Source organism: Pimephales promelas, chromosome 11 (genome assembly GCF_988280905.1).
Source record: "Pimephales promelas chromosome 11, fPimPro1.hap1.1, whole genome shotgun sequence".
Lineage (NCBI taxonomy): Eukaryota > Metazoa > Chordata > Actinopteri > Cypriniformes > Leuciscidae > Pimephales > Pimephales promelas.
In genome coordinates, this window is record NC_142779.1 from 2,918,082 (window position 1) to 2,936,738 (window position 18,657).

An 18,657-nucleotide genomic window follows, 5' to 3' on the forward strand; every position below is an offset into this window, starting at 1 on the left:
CTAAAGGCAATAAAAACCCCTTTCACAGATTGTGATGCCTTTCCACAGTTTTTAACATTGCAAATCTAGAAAAGATTTTTGTATTTTCATTTATTAAAAAACAATTTCATTTTCAGCTGCTACTCTATAGAAGTCAATAGTGTCATTATTCAGCTTAATTTACTTCAGTGTGATTCAGTTTTATAGTTATATTGAGGGTAACATTAAACATACATAAGTTTTGTGGCAAAACTTACCTGCCCAGTAAACATCAATTAAAACTCAAAGGAAAAGCAGAAAAATAACAAAACACATTTCTTTGGTCTTTTTCGGTGCTAAATGAGTGTTTCTAATACAACTGCTGAGAGAGATGGCAATTTTGTCGTCTTTCTCTCACTTCTCTCTCTTCTCTTTTGGAAAGTCATTGCAGCGCTATCATGATTTTTTTCTTTTGTCATTGGGTCAAATTTACCCAACTATAACAACTTCCGCTTCAGAAAACCCTGGAAATGGGTAGTATCATTATGCAAAATAATGTGACTTTAAAATGTCCAGTCCAGAACCAAGCTGCATTATAATGTGCCTTAAATGAATATGAAGTGCACAGTTTGCTGTGATTGATTATCAGTTAGTTGTTGTGCTAAGCATAGATCCCAGTTTAAATCTGTTTCCCATGTGCTGTTTGTGTAGGTGATAAACAATGGGCCCAGCAGACTTCCAGGCTCCACGATGGACATCAGGATACCCAACCGCCTGGCTGGGAACGGACCAGATATGTTCCATATCATTGACACACAAGTGAGTTCCTGCCACTGATGCTTTTGTTTATTTAGCCAGACTTCATTCTCAGAAATGTCATTTGTTAGTGCTGTAAGCTGTTCTTCGGGTATTTTGTGGCATTGTTGATTTTTGATTGGCTGACAAAGTCTCAGAGGGTTCACACATTCATTCATTCATTCATTCATAATTTCTTTATTTCTTTCATGTGGAGCAGATTTCATTAGAAACCAAAATCAACACAAATTGCGTCACATCTGCATTGCCGCCTTGATTTATAATCATTATTCCTCTTTATTCCTTTAAGCATTTTGCCACGTTATTTCTGAATCAGTTAGACGCTTTTGAAATGATTTCGCAGTCTTGATGACGGTTAATTGGCAGCGTAAGAACGGACTTTTAGAGAGCGTTTAAGGGACAAAACAATCTTGGAAAATGTCTTGATGTATAAGTACACTGTAAAAAAATATTGATGGTTTAACTTAAAAAAGTAAGTAACCTGGTTGCCTTAATATTTTAAGTTCATTGAACTGGAAAAGTGAGTTAATACAATGAAGGAGATTAATTTAACCATCAGAAACTCAAAATTATATGTTATCTGAACTAAATAAATTATTTAAGTTGATTTGACAAAAGAAAAAATGTTGTGATTACTACACTGTAAAAAAATATTGTTGGTTTAACTTAAAAAAGTAAGTAACCTGGGTTGCCTTAATTTTAAGTTGATTGAACTGGAAAAAGTGAGTTAATACAATGAAGTAGATTCATTTAACCATCAGGAAGTCAAAATAATAAGTTATCTCAACTAAATAAATTATTATAAAGTTGATTTGACTAAAGAAAATATGTTGTAATAACAAATCTTGAAAATATTTTTTACAGTGTAGAACAAATCATCCTTGATTGTTGCATTATGCCTTTATTACATCCATTCAATTTTCAATAATTCAACAGTCCATAGTCAATTTTGCCTTACTTATATTACTTGTAAAACATTGTTTCTACTTAAGGTTAAGTATGAGATTACATATGCTTTATTTACCTTATAAAGTACTTCATAAATGCCACGGTTGATGTTTCAGCTAAATATACCGAGCTAGGCTTTTTCTATATTGTATCTATAGAAATTAGAGCGGCGTGTTGATTATGTTCTTTTCACACACAGTGCGGAGTTTAGAGAGGTCAACATACTCAGGCTTATAGTTCATTTAGAGTTGATAGACAAGGGTTACTGAGCTGAGCCTAAGTTAGACTCACAACAAGCTTCATATCGAAGCACCACATCCAAATGTTGATTTAACCCTTCCAGCGGCCATATTACTAGATCAGGCAGGGGATCAACCTGTGTACTGTGAATGGGAGGACAGGGGAGGTTTGTATCCCACCCTGTACACCCCATATGGAATCACTTACAAGGGATTAGACGGCTTGCACGAAAGGGTGGAATGGGACACTTGGGGAAAAGCTTCTGTTCACCCTGACTAACCTGTAGCACAGTGGCAATGCCGGGTGGACGTTCCCAGGCGCCCACATGGACACTCGGCCTAATTAAAAATGCACACGTGGAGGAATTCCACTGCTCTCATGGCTGAAAACATATGGGCCGTTTTTACATAAACATTTTGGGCTGGTCCCTCGATGCTGAGGAGATGTTTTACATTAGTGAGGGTTACGTGACATAGCTTTGGTAGTCGTCTTCTACCTTTCATAGCCACAAACACTGCTTTTGTGTTCGGGTCAATTTGACCCGCATTTAAACTGCTTCAAACACTGGTTAAATTATTTATTTATGACTTTTTCCACATTCAGGGTCATGAATGTGCACGTCACGTGCACATAGACTGTAAAAACTCTTTTTGATAAGTTATTTTTGTTAGTTTTATAAGAAAACAGTTTAGTCATTCTACTTCAAAATGTAATGTTTAATCTAATATGTTACTTGCCGTTTCTTTGTAAAAAAAACTATTTTTTTAAACCCTTTCACACAAATTATGATTACAATGGGAGAATGTCTATTAATACAGGATTATTTCCGCGCTGTTTCTTGCATAATACTGTTATGACCTCACAACTCTTTTACCATAGTACATGATTTGTAAACTAATACATTTTGAAGTTTGCATCACATAATCGGCTCCATATGTGTGACTTTTCTAACGAAGTCATTGTTTGATAGCTCACTTGGTACAGCATTGCACTTGTGAAACACTAATCACAAAAAAAAGAGTTGAAATATTTGTAGAAGCACATGGTCCCTTCTGCAATAGAGCTGAAGCGATAGACCATCAATCTTTTACCATTTCATTTCCGAACTGCCGCGATGCATAATAACATGATAAAATGTTGCCAGATTCATTTTCATCTGGTTCGGATAAAAACTAAATGCACATTTAGCGGCACTCACTGGACATTTAACAATTCAAACAGGCAAGAAGCAATTTTTTGCAGTAATGTCGCTTGGGTTATATTTCTTAAAGCACTGTCAAGGGAGGAAAGTCACTAGGTTTTGAAACGGTATTGTAGTGAAAATCAGCCCGGGAGAGTAAATGACACACTGTAAGTCATACATGAAACAGGCTGAGATCCAATTTCTTTGACTTGAGAGAAGACAATGTGAGGTCTTTAGATGCTTTGCTCTATGGAGGTCTGACTGGAAAGGATGCGAATTAAAGAGAGAGGTGAAGTGTTCCCCGGGGCCAGAGGGGTGGAAGGGGCAGCGGGACATTAAATCACTCCAGATGGGACGCGCTGTCAGAGAAAGGCTTCTGAACTCCCACTGGGAAAGAACTTCCTTTCGTTATCTGAATTACTTAGCAGGTCTGAGCTCACTGTATGAATTACAATATCGGCACATCACCTTTCAATAATCCGACCCAACCATGGGCAAATGAAATATAATCTAAAATATAAATGGACGTATTTTGATATGTTGTTTATTAGGGCTGGGTAATAAATATCGATTTCTCGATATTAATCGATTCTCATTTTTACGAACCGATATCGATTCTTAAATCTCAACAATCGATTAGTCATCCTGTTTCATTTGAATGAATGGGACATTGTATCGCGGCTGCGCGCATCCAAAAAATCGCAATAAGCTTTGTCCTTTGTTACTATTGATATGAAACAAAGTCTCAATTTTCAAATTACGTCCATTTTCTTTAGAAACTCAAAAACATAAATAGTGTTTTGGCGCTGTGGCGTGAGATCGCTCTGGAGAAGCAGCAGCGCTGATCTCTCTTCCGGGTTAATAATACCAGTCACAGCGCCAAATAAACATGAATGAGCATCTGAAAGTGTGTTAAAAGATAGAGTACAACTTATCGAAATCCGTATCATGTCACATTGATTCGCTCAATCAGCGTTTCAACCGCGGAAAGACGTCCGTTAAACAGCTTGTAATCAATGTCATGTTTACCTCAGAAAACCCACATCAACTCGTTAGTCAGCTAGAAAAATAACTCCAGAGAGGAGCATTTTGCTAAATATATACACCATATTACATATGCATTATAATCTAAATGTTCTTCAATATTTAATGCATATTTTAATAAATCTGGCAAGTTTTAATGACAGCCACCATTTAAATGTTTACATTTCATATAATCTTCTTATTATAAAAATAAATAAAAGTGTAATTTAAGTGTTTGTATAGCTACAAAACAGTTCATTATTACCTTCATATTAGGCTAATGAAGTCTATAGGCTACAACTAGACTCCCATAGTTTACAGCATTTAAGAGATTTGATTCCCTTGAGAAAAATGGCCATTTACTGTAACTGATATCCAAAATAATCGATATTGAATCGAATCGAATCGAAATCGAATCAAATTGCAAGCTTGTGAATCGAAATCGAATCGAATTGTGAAATTTGTCTCAATACCCAGCCCTATTGTTTATGGACATATTCTATTGATGATGGCAGCAGTAATTGAACAAGTACGGTAGAGTAAAGTGTGTTTAAGCCTCTAACGGAACTGTAAGCAGGTTTATTATACAGTAGGTTACTAAGTAGTATGCTAAAGTAACACTAGTTGTGAGATTCTCCCACAATGAATTTGATCTTGTTTAGGTATCAGACGGTCGAGGGAACTGCACGTGGCACAAGAACCCCAAACCCTGCACAATCCCACAGGACAAGGAGAGCATCTTCCACACCATTTTTGCCTTCTTCACCAAATCCGGAAGAAAAGTTCTGGTAAGACAAAGGACTTATTGGGAAAAACCTCAATGCGTTTGGAAATAAGCCATATTTGCATATTTAATGTTGTTTGACAGCCCTTTTTGTCGACGCATTTGCATTAGTGCAGTGGATCACAGCCCAAAAACACTCTCCTCGTTTCACATCAGTTTTTGTGCTGAACGGGTGAATCTTTGATGGTGTTTTGTGTCAGCAGGACTGCGACCGGCCTGGCAGAGCGTGTCTAACTATTTCCTGCAGTCTGGGCTCTCAGGCTAAAGAAGAGGCCACAAGTATAGATGTGCAAATACTACTGAACACTGAAATACTACAGAGGGTGAGTAACTGGCCTAATAATGCCCTAATCATTAAAAACTTATTCAAATGTCAATGCAAGTCATGAGAGTGTGGAAAATGTATGACTCATCATTTAAAGTAGTTAAACTTCAGTCAGGCTACCATAAGACATGTTTTTCAAATTTTAGAAAGCATTTTAGAAAGATTTCTTAATGATCATGTGACACTGAAGACTGGATTAATTATGCTGAAAAATCAGTTTATATATATATAATATACAACTAATAAAGCAGAAACAGTAATCAAAAACAGTGCTAAACAACCGTTTTAACACAATATTCGGTAACACTTTACTTGAAGGGGTGTGCATAAAACTAACATGACACCTTCATAATCATGACATGACATGTCACGTGAAAACTGTCATTAAGTGTCTTTCGCTCGGTTATGACATTTTTATGCAAATATGACATTGTTTGAGATGTCTTTGTTATGACACCTTGACATAAACCAATACATCATAACCTGTCAGTGTCTTTGTCATGACAACTTGACATTACTAAGACAACACAACCTGTCATACATGTCAACATGACATAGCAGATTAATGATCAAACTTAAGAAACCACCTGGTTTTGGTTGGTTTTGACATGGGCTGTCATTAAGCCATTATAACTTTTTAATGACAAATCCGATTAGTACCACTGTAGTTGAGGTCACGAAAAATATTCATGACACAGTTATAATGACCTCATGACAGCCAATGTAAAAGCCAACCACAGTTTAACTTATTTTAATGTCAAGTTGTCATGACAAAGACATCTTAAACAATGTCATATTAGCATTCAAAATGTCATTATTGAGCGAAAGACACTTAATGACAGTTGTCATAAACCCTTCTTCATGTTCAAGACATATGTCATGGCATGTCAGTCTTATGCACACCCCTTCAAGTAAAGTGTTACCCAATATTTTGCAACAAAATAGACATGGTAACTGGAACAATTGAGCAGTGCGTTTACATTTATACAGTAAATTAGGCGGATGCGTCTTTGTGCGTGTCTGTAAATGTGTCTGTCTTTCTGTGTGGTTTGCAGGACAGCTCCTCTGTGATCCAGTTTGTGACACGAGGTCACGTCCAGCTGGACGACAGGGCCGTGGAGGTCTCCACCGGACTTCCAGAGGAGATTTCTGTAAGTGATCAAACGGATGAATTATCCAATCCAACATTTCTTGCCAAGCATATTTGTACCATTACTGTAAACTACACTCAAGACTCAAGCCGGCATGCTAGTGGTTTTCATTGTGCGATTGAAACCGGTATGATTATTGTCTTTGAAACCGATCAGGACCCCTAATGCACGCAAGAGAATTAAACTGTCCGTTTGCATGACTCGGAGCTCATCAACTCGTAGTAGTTTGCTGTTCATATGGGAGTAGGAGGCTTTTTTTACTCTACAGCTGTGCTGAGGAACAGTCGCCTCTAACACTGCAGACCTCGGCGTGCCGATTGATTGGAGGAATATGGGACGTGTTTCAGTGGAGCCGATGGTGTCTGGTGCCATGGCATCTCACTCAGCTGATTGGGTTTCTGACCCGGTTTCAACCAGTGTAGTGGCCAATTCCTAATAGGGATGTTTAATGGGCCTGTGCCCCTTCTGCCCTCGGCACTTAGGAAACGCATCAGTCCCAGAGCAATCTTTTATTAAGTTGCACGAGACAGTCCCTCGGGCAAATGGTGGACAAACAACTGTCATTTAGAAATTGCATTAATACCACACAGTCTTCTAGCGTAGTTCAAGTATATAATTTCCAACATGTTCACAGCCACCTAGACAAATTGGAAATGACAGACCGATTGTGATCGCTAAACCTTTAAACACTGTAAAAAAATATTGTTGGTTTAACTTAAAAAAATGAAGTAACCTGGTTGCCTTAAAAATTTTTAAGTTGATTGAACTGAAAAAAGTGAGTTAATACAATGAAGGAGATCGATTTAATCATCAGAAACTCAAAATAATAAGCTATCTGAACTGAATCAATTATTTAAGTTGATTTGACAAAAGAAAAAATGTGATAACAAATCTTGAAAATATTTTTTTACAGTGAATGCTACTGTATCTTTACTTTAGTGTTCGACTGAGTCAGCTGAACTTGACAAATGCTTTAGGTGTGATATTTATATCTTACCCTTTGGTTTCCATTGTTTGTCAAGATTAGAAGTGGTATAGTACTGTTTATCTCATAGACAGCATTGCTCTGTCATACTGTAGCTCAGGATCGACTTCACCTCAGAAGCTCCTAAAAGTAAGGAAATAATGCTGGGGGGAAATAAATTGGCAAATCTGAGGTGAGTTTATAGTTTCAGAAGAGATAACATGTGAGATACTGGGGTGTCAGGAGGAGAAACATCAGAGAAGCAGGAAACTTTCATTACTGCCTTAGAAGAAACATCTGAGATATTAAAGAGATCTCATTTGTGATTTAACATGACTGCAGGCCGGAAAGTGTGGCCTTTTATTTCGGCCCTCATATTCAAGGAGTGAAATTGAAGCCAGATTTATCTGGGCTGGCATCTCTCTCCAGACTGGGATTTTCTGCTAGCTTTTCATGCAACATTTACATCCAGATCCATTGAAGGAACTGTTGCTCTCGCTGTGTTTTGGTGGAAGTACGCTTGGTTTTCAAAGGTGAAATTCTTCCACATTTTACGGTCAGCAAGCACGAATGCCATATAACACATATTGTGCATAAAACTGTGTATATATGCGTTTCGAGTGTTATTTAGAAGGATAGCTCATCCTTAGCTAATGGGCCGGTTTCACACAGCTATTTTAGACCGGTCTATAGTGTAAGTCTAAAATTTGCTCATAGACTAGTCTAATGCAAGATCAGACTGTTTCACAAAAATATTGGCTAACCCTTAGGTCTCAGACTCTGTTACCATGGCAACCAGCAGTAAAAATGGCCCTTACCATATATATTCATCACCATTTCAGTGGTGTCTTTAAGTTTCTCTTGGGGTCATCATCCCGTTTTTGGATATTTTCTCTTGAATATTTATTTTTGGCATCTTTTACTATGTTTTTGTATCTTTTCTGTACGTCTTTAGCGCTTCGCTCAATGGTCGGATTAACTGTCATAGCAATCTTTATCCAAATGAAACATTTCTTATTGTTACTACATTCTTTCCCAAGTAAAATGTCCTTGTGACTGTTACACTCCTGTTATTAACTGTTATAATAATGTAAACTGCACTGAGCGGTTGAATGCTCTTACTCGATCCACCATGTTCTATGTTTTGAAATGTGTCTTATTTTACCCAGAATGCATTGCAGCGTAGTCCTACTTAAGATAGTCAGAGTCTTAAGTGCTTTGTGCAGCGGTCTGATCTGAAGTCTGACTATCTACTATATCTAAGCCATCTTTGCCCCAGTTGTAAATAAATGATCTCTTACTGACATTCTGCAATGATCTGGATGAAATGAAATCCTTGTGTTTGATTTATTTGTTGACTTGAAATCTCATTTCCCTTTGATTGAGTCGATGCCTTAATATACCGTTGACTCACAGACATTATAACATTCAGGAAATGACGCACTCATTCATACAGTCTATAAAATCAGATCTTTGGTCCCACTGAGAATGGCGTTCTCTAATATGTTTATTTAACTCAGTGAGGTTATGACGGGCTCTGCTGAACGTTGTGTGTGTGTGTGTGTGTTCACTCTCTTGCAGCTGGTGTTTGAGGCTCTTCACAGTCAGGAGCCCAGGGGTTACGTGGTGGGATGGATCATTGCCATCAGTCTGCTGGTTGGGATCCTCATCTTTCTGCTTCTCGCTGTGCTGCTCTGGAAGGTACCGCTTTACACAACACATGTTCCTGGATCAACATCCATGTTGGTTCTGAAGAAAATATTCGAGGTTGCTGTTGGATTTAGGGGCTTGAATAACATTCTTATCAGCCTAGCATTTCTCTCTGATTTTAGGAGTACTGTAGGATTAGATTTAGGGTTGGCAGGAGTGCACCAAACATTTAACATGTTTAGATATTTAACCACCCACACTTTTTGGGAAATAACCCTATTTCATGAGTTCCTGTCACTGTGCAAAGGAAGAAATAGGAGCCGTCCACACACTGTAAAACAGCGACTGTAAGACCAAGCAGAAGCATCTACTGTAGCAACCGCTAGAACTGGGCACGAAATCCATATCACTATTGTTCTTTTTTCATTTGTAATAATATTTTCTGTATTTTTGAGTAAATAAATGCAGAATTGGTGAGCAGAAGAGACTTCTTTCAAAAACATTGAAACATTGGTAGAAAAAAAAACTAATTTTGACAGGTAATGTAAGTTTTATGAATTTGTATTAAATAATAAAACACAGAATTCAGAAAAAATAAAACAAAATACGCAGAATTTGGTGGGAAAATTAAACTCATTTCATGGAGTTTTCTTGTAAACAAACACGTTATATTTCTTAACACTGGACTGAATCGGGTAAACAGTAATCGACTACTTATCTGCTATACGGCAAATAATTAATATTCATGAGCCACGCTGAAAAGCTTTATGATTGGTCAGTGTTAGGTGTAACTAATTACTAAGTAATTAGTTACTGTAATTTAATTACTTTCCCCTTGAAAATGTAAAGTAAAGGATTACTCTTCATTTATCTGTAATTTAAGTACAGTTACTTCTGATGTAATTGAGGTAAAAACTGTGTATAGATCAATCCGATCTCACAGCGATTCGTATGCATTTTATGAGATGTCTAAATATTACAACCACACTCGTACAAATTCGTATGAATTTTAAAATATGTATGAAAAAAGTGTGAAATGTCATGAGATCAGACATAAAACAATAGTGGGTTTAACATCAAAATGTTTTGTCTGATGCCTAAAGTATGTTTTCATAATGTAACCTTCTCCACCTTGGTCAGTTTAATGATAATTCATGCAATTTTATAGTATTTATTTGAAAGAATTGTATTATTGTATTATTCAGCTGGTTGAGATTGATATGGGATTTTGAAAGTAATTAGTAATTAAAAGTAATTAAATACTTTTTAGAGAGAGTAATTAGTACAGTAATCTAATTACACCGTTGAAGAGGTAATTAGTAACTAGTAATTAATTACTTTTTTAGAGTAACTTACCCAACATTGTGATTGGTGTACGCCACACTTTTCAGATCGTTCCTAAGGCCTCGAACAACGTTATCAACCTGTCATTTCTCCTGATTTTAGGGTTATGCTGGTATTTAAGAGTGGTATGTGATTTAAACATTATTCCAGAATCAACAGAGCATGGTGAACCATACACATGCGTGCTTCCCTCATTGGTCCAACACACAGAGACTTCGAGCTTGTCAAGTTCACTTTGTCTTTTCACTTGAGACCCAGTACAAATCAAAAGCCTGAAATGCTTGCTATTGGACAGCAGTTCACTTCTTGCAAAGTAAATGTCAGCAGAGAATGTGACCCAACAGGTCACGGTGTGTTGAAAGAGTACAACCACCTGCTCATGTGCAGCGTCCCATTACAGTTAAATTAGCACTGGGTTGCTTTTAATATCCTCTGACAAAAAAAAGGCACAGTAAAACGGATGTGGGTGAACTGTTTTTTTGTTTGAAGTACAGTAACAAATCTTAGATAATGAAACCTCAGTGAAACGATGCAGTGCATGAATGACGACTTGGATTATAATTAGTGCATTGATGGTCTTGGTACTTTAGATTCAGTTTCAACTATATTGCCATTGTGCAAAGTAAAAGTACAGAGCACATATACTTCCCTCAGCTAGACTTTGCGGGAGTCATGTAGAGGGTCACATGTCCCTTAGACCCTCATTCACACACTACTGTTGTTTTTCTTGGCCTGAGGGGTCAATGGAGAGCTTTAGACCGACCGTAAAGTGAACAAAACACGGCGCTGACAATAATTTACACATACACATAAAAGTGAATCGAACGGATTTCAATGCATCTCGAACAAGACCTTCTTTTCTTTTCCACTCCATTACTTTCCAGTGGGAATACTAGAGCAAATCCTGGAATGTTGGTGTAGGGATACTTTCCCCCCCAAATCCCAAAACTGCCAAAGTAAACCTCCTCAACATGAACTGCACATGTCCAGCTACTCCAGCTTCAGGAAATGCCTGGAGAGAGCTGAGGTCTGAATCAATAAACCGCATTCAAACAAAGACAAACCTGTTGAGTCACAGGAAGAGGAACAGCACATTTCCTTTACAGTAGCGCTATCTGTGTCGCCCATCCCACTATTTATCTGACTCCCAGCCGCTCCGTTGGCTCGAACTACACAAAGGGATAGTTCATTTAGAATGACATCATTTACTCTCTTGTTGCTCAGAATCTGTGTGATTTTTTTCTTTCTTCTGAAAAACACAAAGGAGTTTGCCATACAATAAATCTCATCATATTCCTCTGTATATATTTATAAATATGGGTGATTCTTTAACTATAATACTTTTCTTGTCCCTGGATGAAATAGTAAAATCTGAAAAAATATTTCTTCTTTTTTGTTTTTGTCAGACTTACTTCACCCTAAGGGGAACTTATAAAAAATGTATCATGGTTCAATCATTCTTTTTATTATATAATATGAGGCCTTTTATGCATGATTTTTACTTTTTCCCCCTGTCCCTAAGCCAGACTTTGTACCTTCAACCTCGCTTAATTCTAAATTAAATATTTAAATAATGTAGATTTTAAGTACAAATTATAAAATAATGTCTATTTCAATTATACATATTATATATTGCAATATTTATTCACATTTGCTTAAAGGTGCAATGTGTAACAAAGTTGAGTATCTAGTAACAGAAATGCAATATGACATCCATAACTATGTTTTCAGTGGTGTATAAAGAACTTACTTAATTAACCGTAATGTTTTTATTACCTTAGAATGAGACATTAATAGCTCCATAACCGCGGGAATCCCCTTCTATGAAGGTCGCCATGTTGTGACGTCATATTCCTACCGTAGCCGAACGCGAACACACAGTGCTACAGAACGCGTTTCATCACTACCTTGAAAGAGAAGTAGCGGAAAGCTGGAAGCTAGCCTTACACTCCGTGAGTAGTGACTTTTCCCTTGTGAGTGGTGTAAAATATGTAGTTGGGATTGTTTCATGTAACTTAGTTCTCCCTTGCTGTGTTATGGGTTTGTTATGTTGGGGATAGATGTGCTGTTACGTTCGTGAGACAGCTGATGATTAGTATTCATGTCATTGACCGTAAAACAGTACGTTACAGGAATCACTAACCCGTCGATAGAGACTTTTACTAAAGTCTTTTATCACTAAAGTCGATCGCGAAGATTTTTCAAAATTAGAGAAAAAAAGCCTATTGTGTGTAGTAAATAGTATCTATGGGATGCGGAGATGACATGATTGTAACAGCGCGCGCAGTTCCGACCTTTGGACTCATGCGGACGCGTCCCAGCTCAGCCACAGTAACAGCTCATATTAGCCAGCTAAACTATTACTACCCTGTTAGAAAAAATATATAGCTGCTCCCTCGCTGTATTATGGGTTTGCTACAGTATGTGGGGATAAATGTGCTGCTGGTTACGTTTGTGAGACAATCAGCTGATTAATATTATTTTATTAAATTATATATTAAAACCCTTGATCCTCACCTGACTATGGCTTTGTAAACAGTATTCATGATGTGGTTTATAATGGACTGTGGTACAGAAACAGTGACAATGTTACACACTCTTGGCTTACTCTGGCTATTCTCTGCTGTCTCAGCCGACGAGATGTTTGTCCCGTTTTAGCAACCGTAGCTTCTTCGAAAGGGAGGGGTGAGCAGTGGGCTGAGCCCTTAGTGCAAACTCGCAGCCGAACCACTAGATGTCGCTAAAAGTCACACATTGCTCCTTTAAGTAGAACCATTGTCCCTTGGGTTCACTGTCATTTCCGCCACACTGTACAAAATAGAATCCTTGGATCATTGTTTTAGGTTTGTTTAATTAGTAACCATAGCAATAAAAACTCCACAGTGAACACATGGCTGGGTGAAAGAGTGACCTCTTTAGGGGGTAACGAAAAGAAGAAAAATCAAGGTAAATGTGACTAAAACTGAGAATATGTTTATTGACCGTCATTTCCAAATGGCTCATATTTCTATTTCACATTGACGTAAAAATAACTGGATAAAATTAATTTAATAATGTGTAATTTGTGTATATTTAATGCCAACTGTAAAACTAATATTTACAGGCTAACATAGCATGATATTTTGGAGGAAAAGGGGGGAAATGTCATTTCCACCACAGTCATTTCCACCTACTAAAATGTTAATGTAAAAACAAAAAACATATAATTAATTAAGTTAAGTCAGTAAGAAATATTTTATTATTTATTATTGCTGCAATATTGTTGGTAAATAAGAGAACTTGGGTGTTTTCTTGGGCTGTCAGATAAAAATGTGTATATATATATATATATATATATATATATATGTATATATATATATATATATATATATATACATTATTCAATACAAATCATCACACCCAACTTAAGGGAAGGATTCTAGACAGATTGAGAAACCAACTGATACTAAAAAACTGTTTGTAGAAATGTTTTTATTTTCTGAAACTGTCTAGCTCAAAGAGTTGAAGAATCACCCATATGCACACAGTTGCAATCGAAATTATTCAACCCCCATTGCAAATCAGTTTTGTTTGTTTTTGTTTTTGGCAAAAATGACAGATTTTCAGCTGTTTACAATGAACAAATTAAACAAAAGTAAATTGAAATAGCAAAATGTTTCAGGTGCTTTCCCCAAATTTAACTGAAAATTAAACTTTTCAGTTTCAAAATTATTCAACCCCCTGAATAAAATCCTTCACAAAAGCCAGTGTGCATGAACTCATATTTTGGGCGAACGTGAACTGAATGTACTGTATTACTGCCTGATGAACGATACTGTGAACTCGTTCATTTTGAAGTCTGTGAACGAACGCTCTCTCAGTTTAACTTCGTTCAATAGGGTGCCAGATTTCTATAAAGCATTCCAGGCGAAAGCCCGGCCAAAACACATGTAAACAGGCCTTCATATGTAGCGAAAAAAAACATCCAATCTATAAACAGATGTTAAGTTCCGGCTCCAGGAAGTAACAAAATAAAGGGAACAGAGTCCAAAAAATATATTTAAGCAAAATATTTACCGTCCAGGGGATAAACAATAAAGAAAACAGACTTTCAACAGTAAATAAACAAACAATCAAACAATAAAGGAAAAAAAACAATATGAAGGTCCAGCTCCTGATGTGAACAGCTACAGGATGGATCAGAGCTATCTTCCACAAAGGCCAGCCATCTTAAATAATAATTTCCAAATTGCAGACAGGTGTAGATCCTTATCTGGCAACCTATAAAAGAAAAGAAAGAACAACAGAACAAATCCAAAACAAACCGTAACAACCAGCCACCAGTGTCACACTACGGCCGCCACATGCGTCATCAAGACAAAGCGGGGAGGCGTCGCATCGTATGATCAGGTCGGTGAGGATGGGAAAAAATCGTACATTTCTATGCAAACTTTTCCCGCCAATAAAATAACTGCTGTCTGTGATTGTATATGGGCTGTGGCAATAATTTTCTTTAAAAAAAATAGCTTGCAGCAACATATGGAAAATAAGAACTATGAACTAGTTCATTCACTAGTTCAAAATTGTGAAGTATGAACTATGAACTGAACTAGTTCATTTTAAAATTTGTGGACTGACCTTTGAACTAGTTCATGTAGAAAGGGAACTTTCCCAACACTGACAACAACACACATCTGCAAGCACAACTGATGCAACTAATGAAAGGCTTCATTAGTTGTACCAGGTGTGCTTGAGCTAGAACACACTAAATGGAAGTCAAAAGAATGGTCCAAAACATTAAGAAGATTTCATCGCTCTTCAAGCTTGGAGCTTGAGCGTCATTGAAGCTTCCAACAGGACACTGATCCCAAGCATAACTCAAATTCCACCTAGCCTTGGTTTTAGAAAAAGTCGTGGAAGATTCTAGTGGCCGCCACAGTCACCTGACTTAAACCCCATAGTCTCTGGTGGGATTTGAAGAAGACAAACCCAAGAATATGACTGAACTGGAGGCCATTGCTCATGAGGAATGGGCTAAGATTCCCCAGAAGCTGGTGTCTGGTTAAACATCTTGTTTGCAGCAAGTCATAACAGCCTAAATATGTTCTACTTAGTACTGAAGATACTTGCCATTAAGGGGTTGAATCATTCTGAAACTGCAGAAGTCATTAAAAGTTGCATTTTCAGTTGAATTTGGGGGAACCACATTTGTTGTCTGTACATTTAACAAAACAAAAAACTGATTTGCAATGGGAGTTGAATAGCTAGCTTCCCCTCTGCTGTTTCTCAAATTTCATTAGCAATTCAAAATATTAATGTGTACACATTCAATCCAGGCATTGATGACACCTAAGACCATTGCTAATGTACATTTATAGGATGTATAAATATTTTTGGAGACCTATATGTTAAATCATTTCTCTTACAGTTTGAATATCATCAGTCATCAGGGATTTCATAATGAAAGATCAAGCCCTTCAAAATATGTGCTATTTTGATAGACTATATTTAATTTGATTAAATACATATTTCCATCGCATTCCTCAGACAGCAGGATTGCATTAGGTTGAGTGCATCTGACCTGCCAGTTCAAATAAGTAGTTATCCTTCCTTTTTCTACTATCGATCAAAAGTTTGGGGTCGGTAATATTTGTAATGTTTTTGTAACAAGTCTCTTCTGCTCACCAAGGCTACGTTTATATGAAGTAATATACAGTGAAAATGTGCAATATTGAAATATTTTTTATTTTAATATTGTATTCCTGTAATCAAAGCTGTATTTTCAGCATCCAGTCTTCAGAGTCACATGATCCTTCACAAGTCATTATAATAGGATGATTTGCTGTTTGTGAAACATTTCTGATTATTATCAATGTTGAAAACTGTTGTGCTGCTTCATATTTTTAAAACAGCATTTAAAATAGAAATCTTCGATATCATTATAAATGTTTTTACTGTTTCTTTTAGTCAGTTTAAAGTTTCCTAGGAAACATGGTGTAATTTTGTCTGTACATCTGTCCACTGTCACACCCTGAATGTTGCTGACACAATTATGTGTGTGTGTTTTGCAGATGGGATTCTTCAGGAGGCATTACAGAGAAATCATAGAAGCGGAAAAGAACAGGAAGGACAGCGATGAAAGCTGGGATTGGGTCCAGAAGAGCCAATGAGAGCTTGGATTGGGTTCCGAAAATCCAATGAGCTGCTACCTTCATCACGGCTCTCTCCTTAAACCCTCCAGCCTTCCATATGTGGAAGAAAAGAATATTCTCCAGATTTTTCGGAGGTTTGACACTTTTTTTCATTGATGGTGATCTAGCTGACGTTTAAGGTGACCGTGTGGCCTGCCAGAAAACACTCGCAGTGGAATACCATTGATCCCAATGGGACAGGCCTCTTGAAGAGACTTCCTGAAAAGGAATGTGGATATTGTGTCAATACTAGCAGACAATTACAACCCTCAGGGCGCTGTTGAAAAGCAGAAAATCTATTTTTTATAAAATGTATTCCATACTGTATAGAAGAGAGTTGTTTTTAAAGCACTGATGACTGACACATGCCAAAGAGATGATGTTATTCCTTCACAGTGTTTTCAGACCTTAAAGATGGATTGTATCTCGTTGTCCCCTCGAGTTTTCATTTACGGAGAACGCATAGCAAACGTTTGTGGCAACTCTCGAGCTACAAACGAGAATGAACCGTTATCCCAAACAAACTGCATCGTTGAAACTGCTCGAGTTGTGCTAAAAAACTGAAGGAGAAAAGCATCTACAGTACGTTCTCAGCTCAAACACGTCTTTTTCATGACATGTGAAATTCACAGCTTAGAGCATTGCTTGTTCTGCACTGGATATTGACCCCACTGAAAGATGCATATATTCCAGAGGAGAAGTCTTTCACCAAAATATATCAACTTTCTCTGACTTTGTCTTATTTTCCAACCACTTTTCATTATCTAATCAATTCTTAATCAAATCCCACTCTAAATTCTCCTCATTGAATCCCTTTTCACTCACAATGTCGCAATTGTTTGATTTAAGATGAAAACAAGTCATGAATTACAGTTCTACTGCAAGTATAAAAATCAGTCAATCTAACACCATGTATGTGTCTCCTGCTTCTTAACAAATCCCACAAGTTTTTGGACGTTCAGACTACACGTGTTTTAGGACCTGCAGTGTGTAATGGCCTAAAAATAGGTGGGAATGTGCAGTACTTCATCACTGGGCACAAACTCGTACTTTGGAGTTTGTTTGGACTTCGCTTTACATGAGCTGTTCGCTGTCAGACTTCACATCCATTCTGCCTTTAACCGCTCAAACTAAGCCAATGTAGAAATGGCACAGGGCCCAAATAAGTTTTAATATAGAGATTTTAAAATATCTCATCTGAAAGACAAATATGGAACTGATGTTGTTTTAGGGTGTAGTGTTTTGTTGCATTTTCCATTTCCCTCTCATTTTAGAGGGTTACTTTGAAAGTAAATGTTTACCAAATGATCAATAGCTTTGCAATTGGATGTCAAATGATCTCTGGAAAATTTTCACACACAAAAAAAAAAAAAAAAAAAAATGTATATGCCATGGCACAAACACGTCTGCATTTCATGTCCGGCCCAACACCATGTTTTTGCATCGGTGTGTTTCAGAAAGACACGTACTTGACATTGTCAGTGTGTAACATAACTGTGAGTGTTGTTGCCATTATCACCTATTTTGAGCATTTTAGAATAAACTACTGTCACTGAATTTCAGTTTTATAGATGTATTGAGAAATATGTTTGTTGTACAAGCTCAAGCTGTATATTTATCTACTGAAACTGCCATTTTAAAATTAAAAATCACAAACAGATGTTTCGTCTCTGCTTTGTTTCGGTGCCACCCAAAACATTTAGTGTACCTTGTAGTGCTGAGGCCCTCTAGTGTAAAACTAGCGTACTGTTTACACTTCACTGCAGTCTTCAATGTCTGCCATATGATTTTCTTTATTACAGTAACAATTCATTATGCAATGATATGCTTTATAAAAATATATGCTTGAGTAGTAGGAATTTAGCAAATGGCGTCTGGTTGTCATCTTAAAAATGTTTAAAAATAGCAATTCAATCGGGATGTTGAAAACAGTTTATTTAGAATGGTTAATTCATCCTTGAAGTGGATGGAAATGCATTGTATTCTTGAGTTTTTTATTATATATTTTGTAATTAGAAGGATTGCTATATAGAGTGATGGATGGAAATATCAAAATAAGAAGAGTACTCAAATTGTTCTCGGCATCTGTTTAGACATTAAA

General features: G+C 36.9%; 1 protein-coding gene across 1 annotated transcript in view; it reads left to right on the forward strand.

Annotated features, from left to right (window-relative positions):
• The window catches only part of itga9 (integrin, alpha 9), a 98,966-nt gene extending 80,750 nt beyond the window's left edge, over positions 1-18,216 (forward strand). Inside the window, exons 23-28 of the mRNA XM_089116751.1 lie at positions 670-777; positions 4,831-4,956; positions 5,156-5,275; positions 6,333-6,428; positions 8,974-9,093; positions 16,437-18,216. Coding sequence (XP_088972877.1) covers positions 670-777; positions 4,831-4,956; positions 5,156-5,275; positions 6,333-6,428; positions 8,974-9,093; positions 16,437-16,535 — 669 coding nt within the window. The 3' untranslated portion in view covers positions 16,536-18,216. The remainder of the gene's footprint in view (positions 1-669; positions 778-4,830; positions 4,957-5,155; positions 5,276-6,332; positions 6,429-8,973; positions 9,094-16,436) is intronic.
• Positions 18,217-18,657: the final 441 nt, after the last annotated feature.